This window comes from Psammomys obesus, unplaced genomic scaffold, assembly GCF_907164565.1.
Source record: "Psammomys obesus unplaced genomic scaffold, mPsaObe1.curated_primary_1811, whole genome shotgun sequence".
Classification (NCBI taxonomy): domain Eukaryota; kingdom Metazoa; phylum Chordata; class Mammalia; order Rodentia; family Muridae; genus Psammomys; species Psammomys obesus.
Genome location: NW_026587556.1, coordinates 556,821 through 578,775, shown reverse-complemented (window position 1 = coordinate 578,775; position 21,955 = coordinate 556,821). Strand labels below are relative to the sequence as shown.

Here is a 21,955-nt window from a genome sequence, read left to right as displayed (position 1 = left end):
AATCTCATTCAGTAGCCCAACTGACCTCATCCGTTTTAGTATCCCTCTTGCTGGATTTACAGGAAAGTGCCACATAACCCATCCCTTTTGGAAACATTTACTAACATAAGCAACCAAACATCTATGATTTGAGTTCTCTGGAGCAAGCAAGACAAAGGCTCAGGCAGCAACAGATCCTTTTGGCTGTTACGCACCTGTTCAAGTTACAGCAGAAAGGGAGTGACCAGGCCAGAACCTGGTCTGGCCCAGTAAACCTGTTCTGTCCTCTCATCACTGACATACAGTCAGATTCTTCATTCTGCCAGCCTGGCTGGGTCTTTGCAGTCACTATCACTTTGTATCCAGACCATCAACACCAGTGTATAGCCTTTGTTCCTCAAGGACATGTTGGCATAGCCTACTTTTCGGGTTAGCAAATCCATTTGGCTGACAGAAATACATATAGGTTCAGATACCATGAGATAGTGACAGTCTTTTTCCACATATACAGTGACAATTCAAGTCCCCACTAACAAGGTTATAGGTTTGCTTTCTCTTGTCCTCTTCCCCTGTCTTGTTTACAAGCTATAAGTCGAGTCACCAACTTCTCCTGGTAAAGATACCTAGATGTTTCCATTTCACTACCAGAAATAAAGGGAAAAAAATGAAAGCAAGTTGTTACTTAGGCATTAAACAATATTTAGGACTAAGAATGACGGATGTTCAATAGGGACTTTAAGGCAACTCCAGTGGCCATTGAACAGGCAGATGCAAGCATTAGGCTTCACATACTTTATCACCTACTCACACACTTGTGTTATTTCACTTCTAATTGTAACCAAGCAAGAAAAGTCAAGTAAAAATAAGAAAACTGTGCACAGGCACTATGTTCTACATGCATGGGCAGGGAAGAAAGTTCAGCAGAACTGTCAGGGAAATGCAAATTAAGACTACAGGGAGATTATTTCACACCCATTGGCACGGCTTTTTATCAAACAGGCAAACAGTAACAGGTGAAGACAAGAGTGAAATCCCAAGAAATGGTACAGAGATTCCTAAAAACACTAACACAAGAGTTTGACTGCAGACAGCAGGTCATATTAGGGACTGTCAATTAGACAGGTGATTAAACAACTACACACTATTAGCTTCTTATTGGTCCCAGAGTAAGAATACTCTATAAAGAGAAACAGCAACTTTAGTCATCAGAGGTGAACCTGGGACTTGACAATGTCAGGACAACTAAACACAAATAAAAACTACCACCCACAATCAAGATAAGTCAAAGAACTATCATGTACCTGGGCTTTCTATGCAGTGACACTAAGGAATGAGAAAATGGTTCATAATAAGTTGAGATAAGACAGTTCCATGCTGTGCTATAAAATAAACTTAAGCTCCACCTCTGAGAAGTTGCACACCTGCAGATGAAACACGCTGTGTGTGTGAATAACTGTTCATGTAATAGATGAACCTGATGAACATGTGTTCTGAGCCTTAAAGACAGTGAGAACATGTGACTGCTCTTGCACAGCGAAGATAAAAAGCCATTTACAAAACTGTAGTCTGCACATTCACTTGCCACTGAGCCTGTTACTTCCCTCTAATAGAGCTTAACTGAAAACAAGTTCTTTACCTTTCTTGTGAGTGGCACTTCAATGGGGACAGGAACAACTTCAGCCAGCAAGCAACCATAGAAGGCCACCATAAAAGCAGCAGGGTCATTGTTAGGGAACACTAGAGCCACCTGGAGACACAACAGCAGGATTTATCTTTCCACAGATAACAGGATGAAAACTCCAAGCCCCCAGCACATTGGTACAGGCCTGTCAGACCACTGAGGAAGCTAGGAAAGAAGGACTATAAATTCAGGGCAAGCACAAGCTACAGAGCAAGAATCTATTTCAAAAGTGATAGATGCTGAGAAAATTGTTTTCTGTAAAACGAATAGTAAAAGATATTTTAAAAACTACCCCATACTTTTTCTTCATCTTACATGGAAGAGAAACATTAACAGCTCTCAACTACAGTACCATTACCAGACAATAGCTCATTTTACTCTTTGCTTCTTATCTTCCATAGCCATGTAATTTTCATATAAATAAAAACAATGGGCATAATATATGGGTTTTAACTCTTTTCACTCATCTATATAAATAACTGTGTATTCTGATATAGTTCTCACAGTTAAAATTAAATGCTTATATAATTCTTCAGGTAGATGGGCAAAAGCTTGGGAGCTAGATTCAGTTGAATTTAATTCAGGTCCTAAGTTATTTCTTAGTTCTGGGATCTTATGAGCAATTTTGGCCTCTCTAAACCTTTTTCCTTATATGGAAAAAGGAAAAAGAGCAATAATATAAACTGCACCTGATTGTCATAATAAAGGGCAAATGACATAGGGTTTACAGAGTGCAGTGTGAAGCATGACACATCACATGTGTCTATAAATATGTAATCCTCACATTATCAGCCCTGGCATTAATTTCAACATCAGACTTTTAATGCTGATGGGTATGCTCACTATCTCCTGCTGTAAGTATTTCATAGTACCTGGTCTTCCCATGCTCATCCACTTGCTCAGTTTAGCCACTCCAAGAGTAGAATAAAACCCACCACACAATAACGCTGAATGTAATTTTAAAATAGAATTTTCCAAAACTCTGTAATTATGCCAAATCCTAAGAATAACAGTTTTTTTTTCTTTTTGATTCCTTTCATTTTCCATATTTACCTTTCACATCTTCCTGTGTTCCCTGGAATTTGACACAAAGTTTCTTAATATGTTTTCACATTTTCAGCATATTCTTTTAAAATTGTGTTTCCTTTATATTCATAGGTAATAAATATGCGCCAATTTCTCCATACCTTTTTAAAAGAACTGAGACAGTTTTGGTATGGATATACCTTCTAAGAAATGTGTTAGGTGGTTTATAATTATAAAAGTATCAGAAAAATCTACTCATGCAAACTAGAAAGACTATGACTTCCTTAAGCAGTATCTTCTGGGATGGTCATCCTACATGCAAACTGTCACTGATTATCACTATGTGGCACATAACTGTTTGCAGCATAGCCAAATTAATTATTTATCCTACCCAATGCTCTCTAAATGTTCCTTCCTACTTGGTTAGAAGGGGTTTCCTATATGATAAGAAGTTTTTGTTTGGTTGGTTTATTTATTTATTTTTTTTGTTGTTGCTGTTTTTGTTTTATTTTTTAGTTTTGTTTATTTGGATTGCCACTATGCCCTTCAGGATGAAGTCTCTGTTATCACATAAGCTCCTCTAGCATGCTGCTGTACCTTCAGTGTTAACTCTTTACAAACCATGTGGGTGTATTTTCACAGGCACAGAAATCCAATTATTTAGCATATACACATCATTTGGGAAGTTTTTTATTTTGGAGTTCTAATTGGTTTCTTTAAAAATGTTCTACATAGGCCTTATTAATTTTGTTAAGAACATTTGTCTAGCATTTTTAATATCCAAGATAAATAGGCTGGCTTAAAAGTATCCTGAGGGCAGTTATGAAGTCAGGAGTAAAATCTTAACTTGGTCATTGTGACTCTTCCGTAATACAGGATAGTTGGTAAAAGCAAAATTAAGTTTTGAAATAGATTATCTCTTTTCTACATGGCTAGAAAACAAGTCGGAAAAAGAACAAAATTATGTATTTGTAAGCATATCAACAAAACTGATTCTCTGAGACTAATGTGTATCTGTCTTCATTTGAGGAAGTCAGTGTGTACTGATAGCACATTTTCAGATGCAAAGGCTCATAAAGATACAAGAGACAATTATACATTTGTAATGTTCCCAGGTGACTACCTGCCACATATGATTTCTTCCCACAAAGTGGTCCAAGAAGTCTAAGGAAACTGATTAAAACAGCAAAATACACCAAACTTCCCAATCTGATGGTCACACCTAATCCTAAAGAATGCATACTTGCCTTTCATGTCCAACCTTACTCTACTAAGGAGGAAGGACAGGCTAAATTCGGGAATTGTAAAAGAGAGGTTGTCTAGTTATTTGAACCTCACTTACCCTGTCTCCAGGTCGTACCATAGGCTCTTGCTTTGTACCTAGTTTATGTAGAATGTTATAAGCAACCTTCATACTTCTTGTCCATAGTTTTCCTGTTGATAAAGCAAAAACACACAAACAACTTAACAATATACACACATTTTTCAGCTACACACAACTGTGAATTATTAAACTACTGAGCATTTTTGGAGTCTAGTTCATACATCTATTCTGCTCAGTATATATTGTTGGAAATAACTGTCACATGGGAAATTACTGATAAAAAATGGGACAGGAAAAATACTATAAAACTGAAAGCTAAAAATACACTAAGAAGTAGTAGTAGACATTAAAAAAAATAGCAGAGAGAGACAGAAGCATATGGAGGGAGAAGGGAGGGAGGGAGGAAAAGGAGGGAAGGAGGGAAGGAAGGAAGGGAGAAGGGAGGAAGGGAGGGAGGGAAGGAGGGAGGGAGGGAAGGTAGAAGGAAAAAGGAGAGAATGAGGAGAGGGAGAGGAGAGAGAGACAGGAAATTTTAATTTTAGCATATTTAGCCTGTATTATGCTTGGCCTATGACAAGGAAGGAGTTGATGGGACATGAGGCCACAAGTTTCTCATTAATTAATAGTATACAGCCACAAGATGGTAAGGATAGGATCTGAAATATCCTCTCTCACAGACAAAGTTTACCCAAGGTTTTGTTTTTATTTTTATTTTTGTTGTTTTTAGTTTTCATTTAAGTTCCTACAATCAGGATAGAAAATAAGTACTAAAGACAGTCACATTACCAGAGGATAATCAGAACAAGGCCTTAACATTTTTTAATTCCTCTTAGTATATGAAGCACTTATTATAAAGTCGTAGCTTAAAATTTTTTAAAAATCTGTATTTCTATTGGATTGATGTGGCATCCCAGTGAGAGTATTAAAAGCTCTATCCATCTCTTAATGGTGCACTGTCTTGGGCAATGAACACAAACTCGGTAAAAATTGCTCCGACTGGTCATTCAAAGCCTGATCCCTTGCAAGCTGTAAACTTCTCAGAGTGAACATTTTCTAATCTTGGAGATTGGAGATTTTGGATGAAGAACCTATGCACTTGAAAAAAATGCAAATTTTTATAATCAATTTTAAAATTCTGAACTCTAGAAAAAATTTTAAGTCAAATGCAAATATAAAAAAATGTTAAGTTTCAAGGCAGGTTTTTTTCCCTTAAAAGTTTCTAGAAATTTTATTTAATAACAGAAATAAACTCTGAAAGACTTTGACATTCCAAGCCTTAATCCTATGCTCCTACATTTCCAGGTAATCATGAACATATCATGAACGTAAAGGAAAACAGACTTCAAATCTAAAGAGAGTACTCTCATGCATAAGGCATTTTACAGCACAGTCTAAGATACTCAACTATTAAAAGCTTTCAAAATAAATCAAAGTTCTAGCCAAAACATTCATGTAAAAGTTATATAATGCAGATCAATCTAATTACATCTCAATATAGTCAATGTCTATTTTTCTTGGGTAAACAGAAATTTCTTTGGCTTATAACACATTTTTTTTTAATTAAAAAACTGCATGCAGAAAGAAAGGGGAGGGAGGGTGGGATCGGGAGGGAAGGAAGGAGGGGCTTATGGGGGGATACAAAATGAATAAAGTGTAATTAATAATAAAATAATAATAATAAAAAAAGAAAAAAAAACTAACCAACCAAACCAAAGCAAATAATAATAATAATAAAAAAAACTTTGTTTTATTTCATATTAGAACTGTAGCTACCAGAGTTAATGTTGCTATTATTTACCATTCACAGTATTTGTCTACTTATGTGCCCCTTAGTGGATAGTGAGCAAGGAGAATGCTTTATCTCTCATTAATCTAATTCCCAGAATAATTCCTGATTCTCAGTATATGCTAAATACCTAGCGGGGGAAGGTCATTAATGTCATAGGTAAGAACCAATCAAGTCCACATTCATGGTATGCAACTCAACATAACTTTTAAGTATTACATTATTAGATGTTAAGATTTCATTCATGTTCTCTTCCTCATCTCAACCCTAGAGATCTATAAGGTCACTTGATATCTTATTTGGGGAGTACACTTATCTGTCAATGATCATCAGCTCACGAGAAACAATACAGGAGTTGGGTTTTTTTTTCATAAATATTTTAAGACTTCAGACCTTCCTTACTGTGAACAAAACTAGGGAACTATTCTAGCTGAGTAATTTCAATTTGTTGTCACTGAATCAAAGAAAAAGTAATATGCTGTAAACAAACCAGTCAATTAAAACTATTACAGTTAGCTAATGCTTCAACTTCATTTTCTGCTGAGACTCTTAGAAGTTGTTATCATTATGCAATCACACACAACCTAGTTTTACATACTCTCATGAAAAGTGTAAAATGCAAACTTTGAGCAAAATTCTTCAAATATACTTAGTATTTTTACATCTTGTAATTTTCACAGAAAAGGAAACTGAATAAGTACAGTTGCCAGTATAAATCAAAGAGAATAAGCACTTCCAGTGTGGTTGATAAGGATGAATCTCTTTAGCTTCTCTTGGATTTTAATCAGTTCTAGACTACTGTGCAGAGAATGTAACTGCAGAGAAAAAACACAAATGGAAATGGAAGGGGTAATACAGTTATTAGAAGTGCACATCATCTATAGAACTGGAGCAAGAATAGGACAGACTTACCAGCAACAACAGTAAGGTGGTAGGAAGACCATATATTCCTAACTCAGGCAGCTAAATCCTTGCCATACCTAAAGTAACTCAGAATGGATGAGGAGGAGCTCATGAAGTTCCATCCTCTACCTGACGAGCTATTGGCAACTAATGTCTCCTAGGGTCAGAAGAGTCAGTTTTCTTCAGGGACTCAGGCCCTGAGAAGCTACACATGCTCCAGTATATGATCCTACGGCCATGCATATACAGATAGCTCTACATGAACTCAGTGGGTATCAGAGGAAAAAAAAATAAGCACATTAAGCTGTGAGTAAAAATAGGTAGTAGAGATAGGGAAGGAACTGAAAGGAAAAGAATGGGAAATAGATTTGATCAAAATATGTCACATGGATGTATGGATATTAGATATTTTAAAATAAAAGATAAATAGGAACGCTTATGAATTAGAAAAGCAAAATGTACTTAAAGGTATGTTAACAAAACAAAAGTAGGGTATAAAGATGGTAGTTTCTACCATGTGAGAAATGAAAAAAAAGCACTGTACAGCATGGTTTATTTTCAGTAATTAAGATTATGGTGTTTCATGGGTGCTATTTCATATACTTCCTATTTCTATTGCAATTTGAAGACAAGTATCAGATCTCTTGTAAGTTTACTCTATGCTTTCTACTAAATAAGTCTAAATTTTTCAGACAAGAATTCTGCTGCCTTCGGACTTGACAGAAAAGTAAATTTGGGGATATAGGGATACTTGAAGGCTTTAAATACTATAGCCCTTCAATTATATCAATTTGCTTAGGCATTAGAACAACTCATATTTAATGAGCTTTGTTTTCTTTGTGTTTTCTCAGAAATAACCAATTTATGGTTCATTTATTTTTGTTTCTCACAGATAACACTCATGTATAGTATTCATTGTGTCAGCCAACACTTACATACGTATAAGGTAAGATTTAAAAATATCTTACATTTGAATACTTACTTTGTAATATATTCTTAACAAGCAAAAATGAAGATTGACCCCCTCGCATATGACTGACAATGTTAAAATACAGCAAAATATAACTGACTTACAAGCAGGAGTTACAACATTCTGGGTACAGGTCTGATGCATACGTAAGAATAAATATTGCTCAAAGCAAAAATCTATTTCTTGTACCTCAAACTTATCATAGCCTTATCAGAAGGGCAAAGAAGCAAGTACTAGCTTCCGCAAACAGTCAACAGCGAGGAGCCACAGTTTTACTCTTGTATGATAGACTTCTTGAGAACTCAGTTTCATTCGACTCTGACTTCCCAAGCCAAAGTGCTGCGCCAGTGTACAGCACAAACTTAATCTTCTTAAACTTAGTCAATGATTGCAGGTCACCAGAATGCACACAACTTCTGGAACAAACACAAAAGTTGGTGCTAGGGTTGGCCCTACCCTCAACAGACACACACACATACACAAGTAGGAGGCATTGGCTGTAAAGCATCAACAACTCCAAATACATAATTAGGTTTCAGAATTAATTTGGCCAGGCATGAGGGTCACACAGAAAAAGTCTTCTCTTTTCTAACAACACACTTAAAACACACACACACACACACCAAAGCTCATGCTAAATCACAGATAATATTTTCTATCTATTTTAAAGTGTCCAAAATAGCCACAAATATAAAGGGACTGTAAAAAAATACTGCCAAACCCCAAATACTCCTAAGCCAAAATCCCACTTTGGTATGAAATGTACAGGTACACCTGTGGTACCACTTCCAAAATGCTGGGTTCTTCTTAGTTCCATTACTTAACATAACATCTGACTCTTAACCTTGGTGACTAATTTAAAACTCAAGCTCTATCCTCAAAATTATCCAAAGTGTTTGTGATACAAAAACAAAGCCACAGTCAAAAAAAAAAAAAAAAAGGCACTGTCTAATGTCATACATGCATATGTAATTTGTTCCTGTAGCTATGGAGTTTATTAATTCTTTGTAAAGCTGAAGCCAGTAGTATGAAAATAACTGTAATCTGTATTCTCCATGGTGATGAGACTAAGAAAAAGACCACTCTCAAGCACAGCTGGCCATGTGCAAAAGTTTAGTCTGCATTAACTAGACTGTGAGAAGAATTAAGCGAAACCTGTTTCTCTGGCTTTTTGTACTGTGTATCCAGATTTTGCTGTTTCTGAGTGACAGATGTGAAAGTGGAGCCAATCAGACACAATCATAAATGCTGTGAATCTAAATGTTGAAATAATAGAAGATTAAAATCTCTGAAGTTTAAAAAGTCAGAATTCTAAAAGTAAAGTGCAAATATTGAAATCCCAACACAAATTTTACTAAAAATTTATTTAAATTTTCAACTACTTTTAAATCAGAAACAAAAAAGGCAACCCAAACATAAATGCGTCACCCAAATGTGTTTTTTCCTCCTCCCTTCAGTAGCATTTATGTGCAGGGATACCAAAGGACGGAGAGTGAACCTTATAGGATTTCTATAAGTGACATTATGGGATTACCATAAGTGAGGATGTACAGAGGTTTTCCATTTGTGTCCATAGTGGTCAGGCAGGGGGCCTTCGGTGAGATGGTCCCCCATCGTTGTAGTGCAGCTTCTAAAGAGGGTGGCCAGTTTGTGACTACTCCCAACTGCTCCCCTCTTGTGGCCAGCATCTGGGCGCCCTCTGGCTTTGGTTGGTTTGGATCTGGTTGTTGAACTAAATACAAGATTTTAAAGAAAAATACATTCATTTAGTATGATTTTTTTTTTTAGTTGTTTATAACAAAAAACTAAGAGATTCATACTTAAACCATAAATGTATCAGCTGAAAGCAAATGTGCTTTTCTAGAATCAAACCATTCTGGATGTAACAAAAGCATTGAACTCTTAACAATTTCCAAGGCAACACAGAATGGAAAACTTAGGTGGGTGTGAGAACATTTGTGGATAACAGACAAAACCGAACCATATGCCTACAGTCTCACATTTAAATGCATGGGTTTAAAGTTCTAATTGTTAGCACACAGTATTCAAAACTCCAAAAGGCTCAACTCTTACATTATATTTTTCCCTTTGAATGGTAAGTACAGGCAGAAATCGTCTACAAATACTCTGAATAACAAAAGCACGGTGAAAGTATTTTCATGAGTAAAACTAAATGCCTCATCAAAAGAATACACTGTCCCCTTTCTTTTAGTTTAGATAGGTACGAAACTGAAATCATTTCCCCTATTTCTAGAAAAGCATTCTGTCAGAGTTTGAGTTATTACTTCAACCTGCTATCCAGAAAACCAACTGAGTCTTCCATACATTTTTCCATTTTCATGTGTGTGTATGCATGGTGTGCATGTGCAGGCTGTAGATTGATGTGAGCAATTGTCTTCCAGTATTCCTCAACCTAGAACTCACAAATGAGGCTAGTGTCACTCACCAGATTTCTCTGGTGATCTCATCTGTACTTTCCAAAACCTCATTGTACATGAGTTCTAGTGATCTGAAATCCTATCTTCACACTTGTACCCAAGTACTTTATCCCCTTAGGCATCTATCTCCCCATTCCTCAGATAAGTCTTAAATTCAGTTCACAAATAAAAAGAAGCTTGGGTTTGATCCAAAAACAGATCTATTTTGTTTCAATTTTATCTAGTTGAAGCCTCCCCATTCATTCTAAATAAGGTGGGGACAGAGTCCCCAGAATGCTTCTCCAATCTCATCAACTTGTGTAGAAAGTAACCTTTGGCTTTGAGCCAAGGATTGCTATCATTTCATTTTGCTTTGATATCATGGCACTAAGTCCTTACGAAGAGGCCTAAATCACAGAACAGAGTTACATTCCACTGAGGGGGCAGATGGATTCAAAGCTCTAACTGCTCAGTACTTGGTGTACCATTCAGATATGCAGTGGGAACAGCAACCTACACTCTGACTTAGAACTCTGTTATTGAGGGAAGACAAGATTACCACTCTTAACAAAATAAAGTCACTTTACTCAGAATGCAGCATTATATAAAGAACTATAGAACGTCATAAAAGAGGTAGAAAAAAATTACCTTCTAACAATTCCTCAAAGTCATCAACAAAGAATTCCCGTAATGGTGGCCGCTTCGGTCGTTTAAGAGTATTAACAAGCTGCTGAATTTTTGCTGATACCCGACTACTTACTGGTACACCTGAAAAATAGGAACCACAGTGTTAATAATATTAATAAAAAAATAAAAAATAAAAAAACTCTGGAAAAAATAAGAGAACATATGAAAAAAATTCCCAAATAACAATACTTTTGTTTCCTGTAGTAGGAATATAGCATAAGGCCTTATCCATGCTAGAAAAAGTGTTAAAGCGCTGATCTGTACCCTCATCACATCAAACAAATTTTTTGTCTTAAAATACACTTTTAGAACAGAAAAATAATTATAACTCTGAAAACATGTAAAAATAGCCATAACTCTCAATATCTAAACATAGTATTGTCTCATCAATTAGTTCCAATCAATTTGGTTCAGATGAATCCAAGACCAGCGATTTAGAAGCGTAGGTGCGAATGTTAGTAAAGACCCTGGGTGTGACTGAAGTGAGGGTGTGTAGAGTAGGAACACTGGACTACATACAGTAGTCAGGATTTATCCAGTTCTGACAGATATTTAATTCAGAACCTTGCCATATTTCAAAGATGACAAAAGTATTAAAAATAATGACAAGAATAATATCAATAATCAGTTTCAACAATGGTTATATTGTAGAACTAGCCAACTCGGTATGATAGAAGGACAGCCAATTCTGTAAGAAATAGGATGGCTATCGTTTTAATGTATATTTATGAATAAGAAATATTAGAATCTCAGGTGTGGAAGATACAATGGAAGGAATCTATGTATCCATCAAAGAAAATAATAAATCTAAAAAATTACTGACACAAACCATCCAAGGAATCCAAGACAACATAAAAAAACAAAACCTAAGGATAATAGAATAGAGAAAAAAGAAGATTCCCTCCTCCAACGCCCAGAAAATATTTTCAACAAAATCATAGAAGAAAATTTCCCCAACTTAAAAGGGAGGCCTATAAGAATACAAGAGTCCTACAGAACCCCTAATAAATTAGACCAGAAAAGAAAATCCTCCCGTCACACAATAATCAAAACAGTAAGTATACAGAACAAAGAAAAAATACTAAAAGCTACAAGGGAAAAAGACCAAGTAACATATAATGGCAAACCCATCAGAATCACACCTGACTTCTCAACAGAAACTATGAAAGCCAGAAGAGCCTAAGAGAACATGCAGACCCTAAGAGAACATAGATGTCAGCCTAGGCTACTGCACCCATCAAAACTCTCAGTCCTCATAAACGAAGAAAACAGGATATTCAACGACAAAAACAAATTTCAACAATACCTACATACAAATCCAGCATTACGAAAGATACTAGAAGGAAAAATACAACCCAAGAAAACTAACTACTTTCAAGAAGAGAGAGGAAATAAATAACCTCCGTACAGCAAAACAAAAAGTAGCCAAACAAACAAACAAATTACCACAGCCAACATCAATATCAAGGGATCTAACAGCCACTGCTCATTAATCTCCCTCAATACCAATGGACTCAATTCTCTAATAAAAAGACACAGACTAACAGAATGGATGCGTAAACAAGACCCAACAATCTGTTGCATACAAGAAACACACCTAAATTACAAAGATAGACATTACCTGAGAGTAAAGGGATGGAAGATGGTTTTCCAAGCAAATGGACCCAAGAAGCAAGCAGGAGTAGCCATTCTAATATCTAATAAAGTAGATTTTCAACCAAAATTAATCAAAAGAAATAGAGGACACTTCATGTTCATCAAGGGAAAAATCCACCAGGAAGACATCACAATCCTGAACATCTATGTCCCAAATGCAAGGGCACCCGCATTTGTAAAAGAAACTTTAATAAAACTTAAACCACACATAGATCTCCACACATTAATAGTGGGAGACTTCAACACCCCACTATCAACAAAGGACAGGTCAACAAAACAGAAATTAAACAAAGAAACAATAACTCTGACACAAGTCATGAATCAAATGGACCTGACAGATATTTATAGAACCTTACACCCAAAAACAAAAGAATTTACCTTCTTCTCAGCACCTCATGGAACCTTCTCCAAAATAGACCATATAGTTGATCGCAAAGCAAGCCTCAACAGATACAAGAAGATTGAAATAATCCCTTGTATTCTATCTGATCACCATGGACTAAAGTTGTACCTCAATGACAAAAATAGTAAAAGGCCTACACACCCATGAAAACTGAACAACTTGCTTCTAAATGACAGCTGGGTCAGAGAAGAAATAAAGAAATAAATTAAAGACTTCGTAGAATTCAATGAACATGAAGGCAAAACATACCCAAACTTCTGGGACACAATGAAAGCAGTGCTAAGAGGAAAGTTCATAGCACTAAGTGCCTTCAAGAAGAAATTCGACACATCGCATGCAAGCAACTTAATGGCTCACTTAAAAGCCCTAGAAAAAAAAAAAAAAGCAGACACACCAAAGAGGAGTAGACAGCTGGAAATAATCAAACTCAGGGCTGAAATCAATCAATTAGAAACAAATAAAACTATCCAAAGAATCAATGAAACCAAAAGCTGGTTCTTTGAGAAAATCAACAACATAGACAAACCCTTAGCCAAACTAACTAAAAGGCAGAAACTATCCAAATCAACAAAATCAAAAATGAAAAGGGGGACATATCCACAGACACTGCAGAAATCCAAACAATAATTAGGTCTTACTTCCAAAGTCTATATGCCACAAAATTTGAAAATCTAAATGAAATGGACAATTTTCTTGATCGATTATACATACCAAAGCTGAATCAAGACCAGGTAAACCAATTAAATAGTCCTATATCCCCTAAGGAAATAGAAGCTGTCATCAAAAGTCTACCATGCAAAAAAAGGCCAGGGCCAGATGTTTTCAGCACAGAATTCTACCAGAACTTCAAAGAAGAGCTAACACCAATACTCTTCAAACTATTCAACAAAATAGAAACTGAAGGAACACCACCAAACTCATTCTATGAAGCCACAGTCACCTTAGTACCTAAACCTCACAAAGACCCAACAAAGAAAGAGAATTTCAGGTCAATCTCCCTTATGAACACTGATGCAATAATACTCAACAAAATACTTGCAAACCGAAACCAAGAACACATGAAAGATATCATCCACTACAACCAAGTAGGCTTCATCCCAGGCATGCAGGGGTGGAAATCCATCAATGTGATCCACCACATAAACAAACTGAAGGAGAAAAACCACATGATCATCTCCTTAGATGCTGAAAAGGCATTTGACAAAATCCAACATCCATTCATGTTTAAAGTCTTATCAGGGATACAAGGCATACACCTGAACATAGTAAAGGCAATATACAGCGAGCCTATAGCAAATATCAAACACAATGGAGAGAAACTTAAATCATTCCCACTGAAATCAGGGACAAAACAAGACTGTCCACTCTCTCCGTATCTCTTCAACATTGTTCTTGAAGTCCCTGCTAGAGCAATAAGACAATGGAAGGAGATCAAGGGGATACAAATTGGAAAGAAAGAAGTCAAAATATCACTATTTGCAGATGATATGATAGTATACCTGAGTGACCCCAAAAATCCTACCAGGGAACTCCTACAGCTGATTATCACCTTCAGCCAAGTGGCTGGATACAAAATAACTGAAAAAAAAAATCAGTAGCCCTCCTGTATACAAAAGACAAAAGGACTGAGAAAGAAATTAGGGAAACAACACCCTTCACAATAGCCACAAATGACATAAAGTACCTTGGTGTAAACCTAACCAAGCAAGTCAAAGACTTGTATGAAAAATATTTCCAGTCTCTGAAGAAAGAATTACAAGAAGATATCAGAAGATGGAAAGATCTCCCATGCTCATGGCTTGGCAGCATTAATATAGTAAAAATGGCCATTTTACCAAAAGCAATCTACAGATTCAATGCAATTCCCATCAAATTACCAACACAATTCTTTACAGACCTTGAAAGAAAAATTCTCAACTTCATATGGAACAACAAGAAACCCAGAATTGCTAAAACAATTCTCTACAGTAAAAGGTTTTCAGGAGGTCAAGCTGATCTCAAGCTGTACTATAGAGAAACAGTAATAAAAACTACATGGAACTGGCATAGAAACAGACTGGTGATCAATGGAATCAAATAGAAGACCCTGACATAAATCCCCATGCTTATGGACACCTGATTTTTGACAAAGATGCCAAAACCATTCAATGGAAAAATGACAGCATCTTCAACAAATGGTGCTGGTCTAACTGGAAGTCTACATGTAGAAAAATGCAAATAGATCCATACTTATCATCCTGCACAAAACTAAAGTCCAAGTGGATGAAAGGCCTCAACATAAAACCAAACATACTAAACCACTTAGAAGAAAAATTGGGGAAGACTCTTGAACTCATTGGCACAGGAGACAATTTCCTGAACAGAACACCAACAGCACAGGCTCTAAGAGCAACAATCAATAAATGGGACCTCATGAAACTGAAAAGCTTCTGTAAAGCAAAGGACACTGTCGACAGAACAAAACGACAGCCTACAGATTGGGAAAGGATCTTCACCAACCTGACTGAGGACTAATATCCAGTATATATAAAGAACTAAAAAAGTTAAACAGCAAAAAATCAAGTAATCCAATTAAAAAATGAAGTACAGAGCTAACCAGAGAATTCTCAATAGAGGAATATCGAATGGCAGAGAAACACTTAAAGAAATGCTCAACCTCATTAGCCATCAGGAAAATACAAATCAAAACGACCCTAAGATTTCACCTTACACCCATCAGAATGGCTAAGATCAAAAACTCAAGGGACAACACATGCTGGAGAGGTTTTGGAGAAAGGGGAATCCTCCTCCACTACTGGCGGGAATGTAAACTTGTACAACCGCTCTGGAAAGCAATCTGGCGCTTTCTCAGACAACTAGAAATAGTGCTTCCTCAAGATCCAACTATACTACTCCTAGGCATATACCCAAAAGTCTCAAGTACACAATAAGGACATTTGCTCAACCATGTTTGTAGCAGCCTTATGTGTAATAGACAGAAGCTGGAAACAGCCCAGATGCCCCTCAATAGAGGAATGGATGCACAAATTGTGGTATATCTACACAATGGAATATTACTCAGCAATAAAAAAACAAGGAAATCATAAAATTTGCAGGTAAATGGTGGAATCTGGAAAAGATCATCCTGAGTGAGCTATCCCAGAAGCAGAAAGATGCACACAGTATATACTCACTCATATAGACATATAATATAGGATGAACCTACTAAAATCTGTACACCTAATGAAACTAATCAAGAGGGAGGACTCTTGCTAAAATCTTCAATTCCTATCCAGAAAGGCAAAGAGGCTGGACATCAGAAGAAGGAGAAAAGAGGGAACAAGTCAGGAGCCTGACACAGAGGACCTTTGGAAAGGCTCTGCCCTGAAGACTATCAATGCAGATGCTGAGACTTATAGGGAACCTTTGAGCAGAGTGTAGGGAATCTTATGAAAGAAGTGTGAAACAGTAAGATCTGGAGAGGACAGGAACTCCACAAGGAGAGCAACAGAACCAAAAAATCTGAGCACAGGGGTCTTTCCTGAGACTGCTATTCCAACCAAGGACTATGCATGGAGATAACCTAAGACCCCTGCACAGATGTAGCCCCGGGCAGTTCAGTATCCAAGTAGGTTCCATTGTAATAGGAAAAGGGACTGTCTCTGACATGAACTGATTGGCCTGCTCTTTAATTACCTCCCCCTGAGGGGGAAGCAGCATTACCGGGCCACAGAAAAAGACAATGCAGCCACTCCTGATGAGACCTAATTCACTAGGATCAGAAGGAAAAGAAGACCTTCCCTATCAGTGGACTTTGGGAGGGGCATGCATGCAGAGGGTGGAGGAAGGGAGGGATTGGGACAGGAAGAGGGAGGGAACCACAGGGGGGATACAAAGTGAATAAAGTGTAATTAATAAAGAATTAAAAAAAAATTCCAGTATGGGCTGGAGAGATGGCTCAGCTGTTAAAGGCTAGCCTCACCACCCAAACTCCAGTTGTATTATGTAAATGTAGCTAGAAGTTCAATGCTACTGCTAAAAAACATTGGGTTGACATTGATTAAGCTACTGGTAGATATGTTGGCAGATTCTTAATTTGTGTAGTGGTTTGAAAACAATGGTTCCCAATAGGTTCCCGAAAATGGTAAAAGAAAGAAAACCTGAGGCATTTTTCTCCACCTAAAAAAGCTTCAACAAGTCAAAGCTTATGCAAATATAATTCAAATAGGAGCCAGATTCCAGAAAACAGCAGGCAGCAATATTGGGAACTTCAGCCAATTGGTTCTGGCTTTATCAAAGCATATACAGGACAAAGGGGGTTGTAAATCTTCTTCCAATGATAAAGAAAATCATTAAGGCCAGGAATGTGTCAGAAGTGTCTGGAGGCCCAGAGCTATGAAAGTGTAGCCTATATTGCACTGAAGACTCCAAAGTAATGGGATGTCTGCTGAGGAAAACTTCACATATGAAGTAGAAACAGTACAGGAGAGAGATGTATGTTGCATGCCACAAAGCTGGGAGAAGTACAACATCCAAATAGTCCTTTGATGTTAGATGCAGAGTTAGAAGATTTGTAGTTTGCCTTGTAGTATTGTGATTTTGCTTTAGTTCAGTGTTTTCAACCATGCTCTCGTTCCTCCCTTTTGGGGCAGTTATCTGAAGGTGGGAACTGGTACAGTCTGCATTAAAATTGTGTTTTATTCTCGATCTGGAGAAATAAATAACCTATGTGTGTTCTTTGTAAGAACAATTGTGGATGAAAAAAATAATCAGAAGTACTAGAAAAAAATCAGTATCATACTTGAATGACCTAATGTTGACTATACTTACTATACAAAAGAACTTAATGTAATAAATTAGAAACTGGAGGAAACAAAAAAACCACCACCAACAACAAAAAACAAATATTAGAACTTTAACCATGCTGAAGACAGTATGCTGCTTATTAAAGATGTGGCCAGAGCTAGATATTTAATTGTGAACCACCTAGTTATCACGGCAACTTCAATAAACACCATAAGGTACATGGACTGTGGCATGTTGGTATTGTTTTGCTCATTTTTCATAAAATAAAAAGTTTAATTTTACTGGCAAATCCTATGCTAACTTTTATGACCCTCGCAGGAATAAAACACAATTAAAATAGAATACAGCAGAAAGTTCATATCTGAGGCTTGCGAATTTGTACTGAATACTGGGCACTACTCATATTACTAAAAGTCATCAAGATTAAAAGTATGCAGACGAGGAGAAACCTTTCAGTCTGTATTTTATCAAAGCCATGACGATAACCCTGTAAATGACTTTGTTTTTCTATTTAAGTTCATTTTCCTCTGAAGTAGCTATTCAAGTTCTTAACACTTGTACTGTAATTTCTTAAAGACTCTAATGACTCAACCAACATTAGTTAGACATTAGGAAAATCATTAGCACTGAATTAAATCTTTTTCTTCTCATGGATAAATTACTGCAATATTTACATTCTGTTTTTATAAGGAGAAGTTCTTACACAATTTGGAGATAACTTAATTTTTCAGTCAGGTCACCTTTTAAGAAAGTTCCTGAAAAAACTGATATGGAATGAATATCTAGAAGTAGCACATTCACTCAAAAAGGCCAATTGTCATAGTAAGGACAGAAGCATAAAGTTCACGCAGGAGGAAGCAGCTCACTATAAGACATACCATCCCCAGTCTCCATGAGCTCAGCATTGCCATACTTTGGTGCTGTCCGGGATGTGGTAGAGCCCTGCGGCCTTTCCACTTGTATTGAGTGTTCTGAGGTGTATGTTGTTACATCAGGAGGTGCAGAATGATTTTCTGTAAAGAAGCACAGGAGACAATTTTCTGGTGAACCTCATGGTTACTCCGAAGCCTAAGTAATAGGGCCTCAACAATGTTTAGAAAGTGACAAACTTACACAAAAGGATTGCTTTGACCCAACACGGTGACACAAACCTGTATTTATAACATTTGAAAGCAGATACAATGAAGATCCTAAGTTTTGAGGCCAGCCTAGGCCTATATATGAAAAGGTCATGCCTTAGAGAACAAAAAAGAAGAAAGATCACTCTAAACCAAAGTTGGCCACAGAACTCCCTAAACAAAAGTGATTAATTTTAAGGTAATTTAAGATTAATTTAAGATAAGACAATATATGCCATCTCTAGAGAAAAACAGGTAAAATATTCTGATTTTATTTTCTAACAAGAGTAAGATCAATGAATCACTGTAGCATTTTAACCAGAGTAATGTCTCACATAACCAAAGAATCACATATTATGAGCTAAGTATTTGTTCATAGAAGACACATTTTTTTCTGTGACAACAGTGGCAACAAATAACTCAAGTTTTAACCCAGAGTGCCTAAGACTTAAAGGACAACATTGTTGATACCAGGAGATCCTGGAAAGCATTTAATCTCTCTGTGCTTCTTTTCCTACCTGTCAAATTGAAGCAATAATCATGACCCTCTTAGAGATTGGGTAGATGCAACAAATTAATACATGCAAAATTCTCATGATAGTCCTGGTAAATGGTGAGAGGCATCAAGAAATAGTTATCTATTTTAATTAAAACACGAATAATCCTAAATAGTAGCTCAAAAGCTTATAATCTAATATGTATTAAGTGTCATGCCATGGCTATCTTATTTGGGGTTATTATTGCTGTGATGAAATATCTTGACCTAAGAAACTTGGGGAAGAAAGGGATTATTTGGCTAACACTTCTATAGCATTGTTCATCATCAAATAATTGAGAATAGGCACTCAAAAAAGGAGAAATATGGAGGCAGGAGATGATACAGAAGCCATGGTGGGGTGCTGCTTATATCCCTTGGATTGCTCAATCTGCTTTCTTATAGAATCCAGGATGACCAGCCCAGAGACCATTTTGGGTGGTGCCTTCCCTCATCAATCACTAATTAAAAGAATGCCCTACAGTCCAATCCTGTAGAAACATTTTCTTAAATGAGGTTTCCTCCTCTTAGATGACTTTAACTTGTGTCAACTTGTAATAAAACTATCCAGTACACATGGCTAAGGAACTGTGCAAACCTCCCCTACAGGGTTCAGAGTTAAGCTCTTAAATGGTTAAATAGTAATAGAACAACTTTTGAAATTATTAAGGCATCAAGAAAACCACATCAAGAGATGATCAATGAATTATACATATGTTAGTTCTAACAGTGCATATCAGAATGCATTTTGATTCATTAAGGCATGTTACATGGAAACCTTAGATTGCTTCCTTTATACAGCTCAATGTTAAAAGTATATAGTTTTGGGCTATTGAAGGTGACTGTCTTAGTCACTGTCCTATTGCTGTGGCTATGACACCATGACCAAGACACTCTTACAAAAGAAATCATTTAATTGGGGGCTGGCTTAATTTCAAGCTTAGTCTATTATTATCATAACAGGAACACAGGAGCAAGCATGGTGCTAGAGGAGTACTAGAGAGCTTCACCTTGAGCTGCAGGCAGGGAGAGTGCACCTCCCTGGCCCAGCACAGGCTTTTGAAACCTCAAAACTCACCCCTCAGTGACACAGTTCCTCCAACAAGGCCATACATCTTAACCCTTTTTTTTCTTTTTAAAAAATTATTATCATTTATTACAATTTATTTAATTTGTATCCTGACTATGGCCCCCTCCCTCATCTCCTCTCTAGTCCACCCTCCCTCCCTCTTCTTCCCCTATGCTTCTCCCCTAGTCCACTGATAGGGGAGGTCCTCCTCCCTTTCTATTTGACCCTAGACTATCAGGTCTCATCAACAGTGTCACTCTCTGGTAACCAAGCACTCAAATATATGAGCCTATGGAGGCCATTCTTACTCAAACTACCACAGTGATATCCATACAGAAAAATCTTTTTTCTTTGCCCACTTTAACTTTATAGTAAGCTTCTGTTTCATACAAGCTTGAACCAATAAACACTCAAAAACACCACATAGGAAAACATGGCATCAAACAAGCTTTAAAAAGATATACTTTTATAGTCAGAGAACTAAACTAAGGAGGTGAAGGCTACCCTGTTGGACCTTAGATACAAATGTACACTTCAGGCAACAAGAGTTTTGGGATTCTGCATGTTCATGAATGACAGAAAGCGCTCCACTCTTTGGAGGGGTATTACAAATAAATTTTGTCAAGTAGGCAAAATACACAAATATTAAACATGTGGATAAGAACTAAATTTCTACAGAAATTACCTTGCACATACTATGCAACACTGTTGGAGAAAGACTGGTAGCTGGGAGGGAGTAGTCTGCCTTCCTGAGAAAGCTTCAAATGGACAACCGTGGAGCCCTTGATTCCAAATCCTTGAACAAGAGGTTTGAGAAATATGCAAAGGACTGAATCACATGGGTCTAAGCTCTGTAATCAAGCTTCCATGCCTTTGTTTCCTATTTTATAAAATGGAGGGGACACCTCGCTTATACTCACCTGTACAGTGGGAGGGAAGGAAATACACATACACCAGTGCTGTACTTCATTATCATTGCATACACACACTTGTACTGGAGGAGAGATTCTCAACAGTGTGCCATTCTATGACGTACACAGGCACATTCAACAGCCAGTTATATTCAGTTGGTATTTGAGGCTTGAATCATGGGATGGTTTGTAGAGTCAAAGGTGGTAATACACTCCTAAACAGACTATTCACCATGTTTCTTCCTAAGAGTAACTGCTCTTTCATGGTCTGAATTCTCAGCTTGCAGTCCAATTCTCAGTACATCAGAATGTGGCTATATATTTAGGGTGAGGTATTTAGAAGATGGTTACATAAAAAAACAAAGCTATTGGCATCCCATTATAACTGATAGCCTCATCAGAAAGTGAGATCAGGCCAGAGAGATGACTCAGTGAATTACTGAGGAAGTCTGATGACATCGTTATTATATCTGGAGCCCCCAAGTGGGAAAGAGACAACAGACTTCCTCAAGTTGTCTTCTGACCTCCACGTATGTTCCATGGTGTACATGTACTCTCAATATGCATATCCAACAAACCAACAAACAAGCAATCCACAAGCAAATAAATATTTTGTAAAGGAAGGAAGAAAAAAGGAAGGAAAGAAGGAAGAAACAAGGAATGAATGAATGAATGAATGAATGAATGAATGAATGAATGAATGAA

General features: G+C 36.9%; 1 protein-coding gene across 5 annotated transcripts in view; it reads right to left on the bottom strand.

Annotated features, from left to right (window-relative positions):
• Window positions 1-21,955, bottom strand: part of Dip2c (disco interacting protein 2 homolog C) — a 420,838-nt gene that overhangs the window by 130,890 nt on the left and 267,993 nt on the right. For all 5 annotated transcript variants that reach the window (XM_055603910.1, XM_055603914.1, XM_055603911.1 and 2 more), the window contains 5 exons: window positions 18,496-18,630; window positions 10,735-10,854; window positions 9,204-9,401; window positions 4,029-4,120; window positions 1,616-1,726 (listed from right to left, as the gene is read on the bottom strand). In XM_055603910.1, coding sequence (XP_055459885.1) covers window positions 1,616-1,726; window positions 4,029-4,120; window positions 9,204-9,401; window positions 10,735-10,854; window positions 18,496-18,630 — 656 coding nt within the window. The remainder of the gene's footprint in view (window positions 1-1,615; window positions 1,727-4,028; window positions 4,121-9,203; window positions 9,402-10,734; window positions 10,855-18,495; window positions 18,631-21,955) is intronic.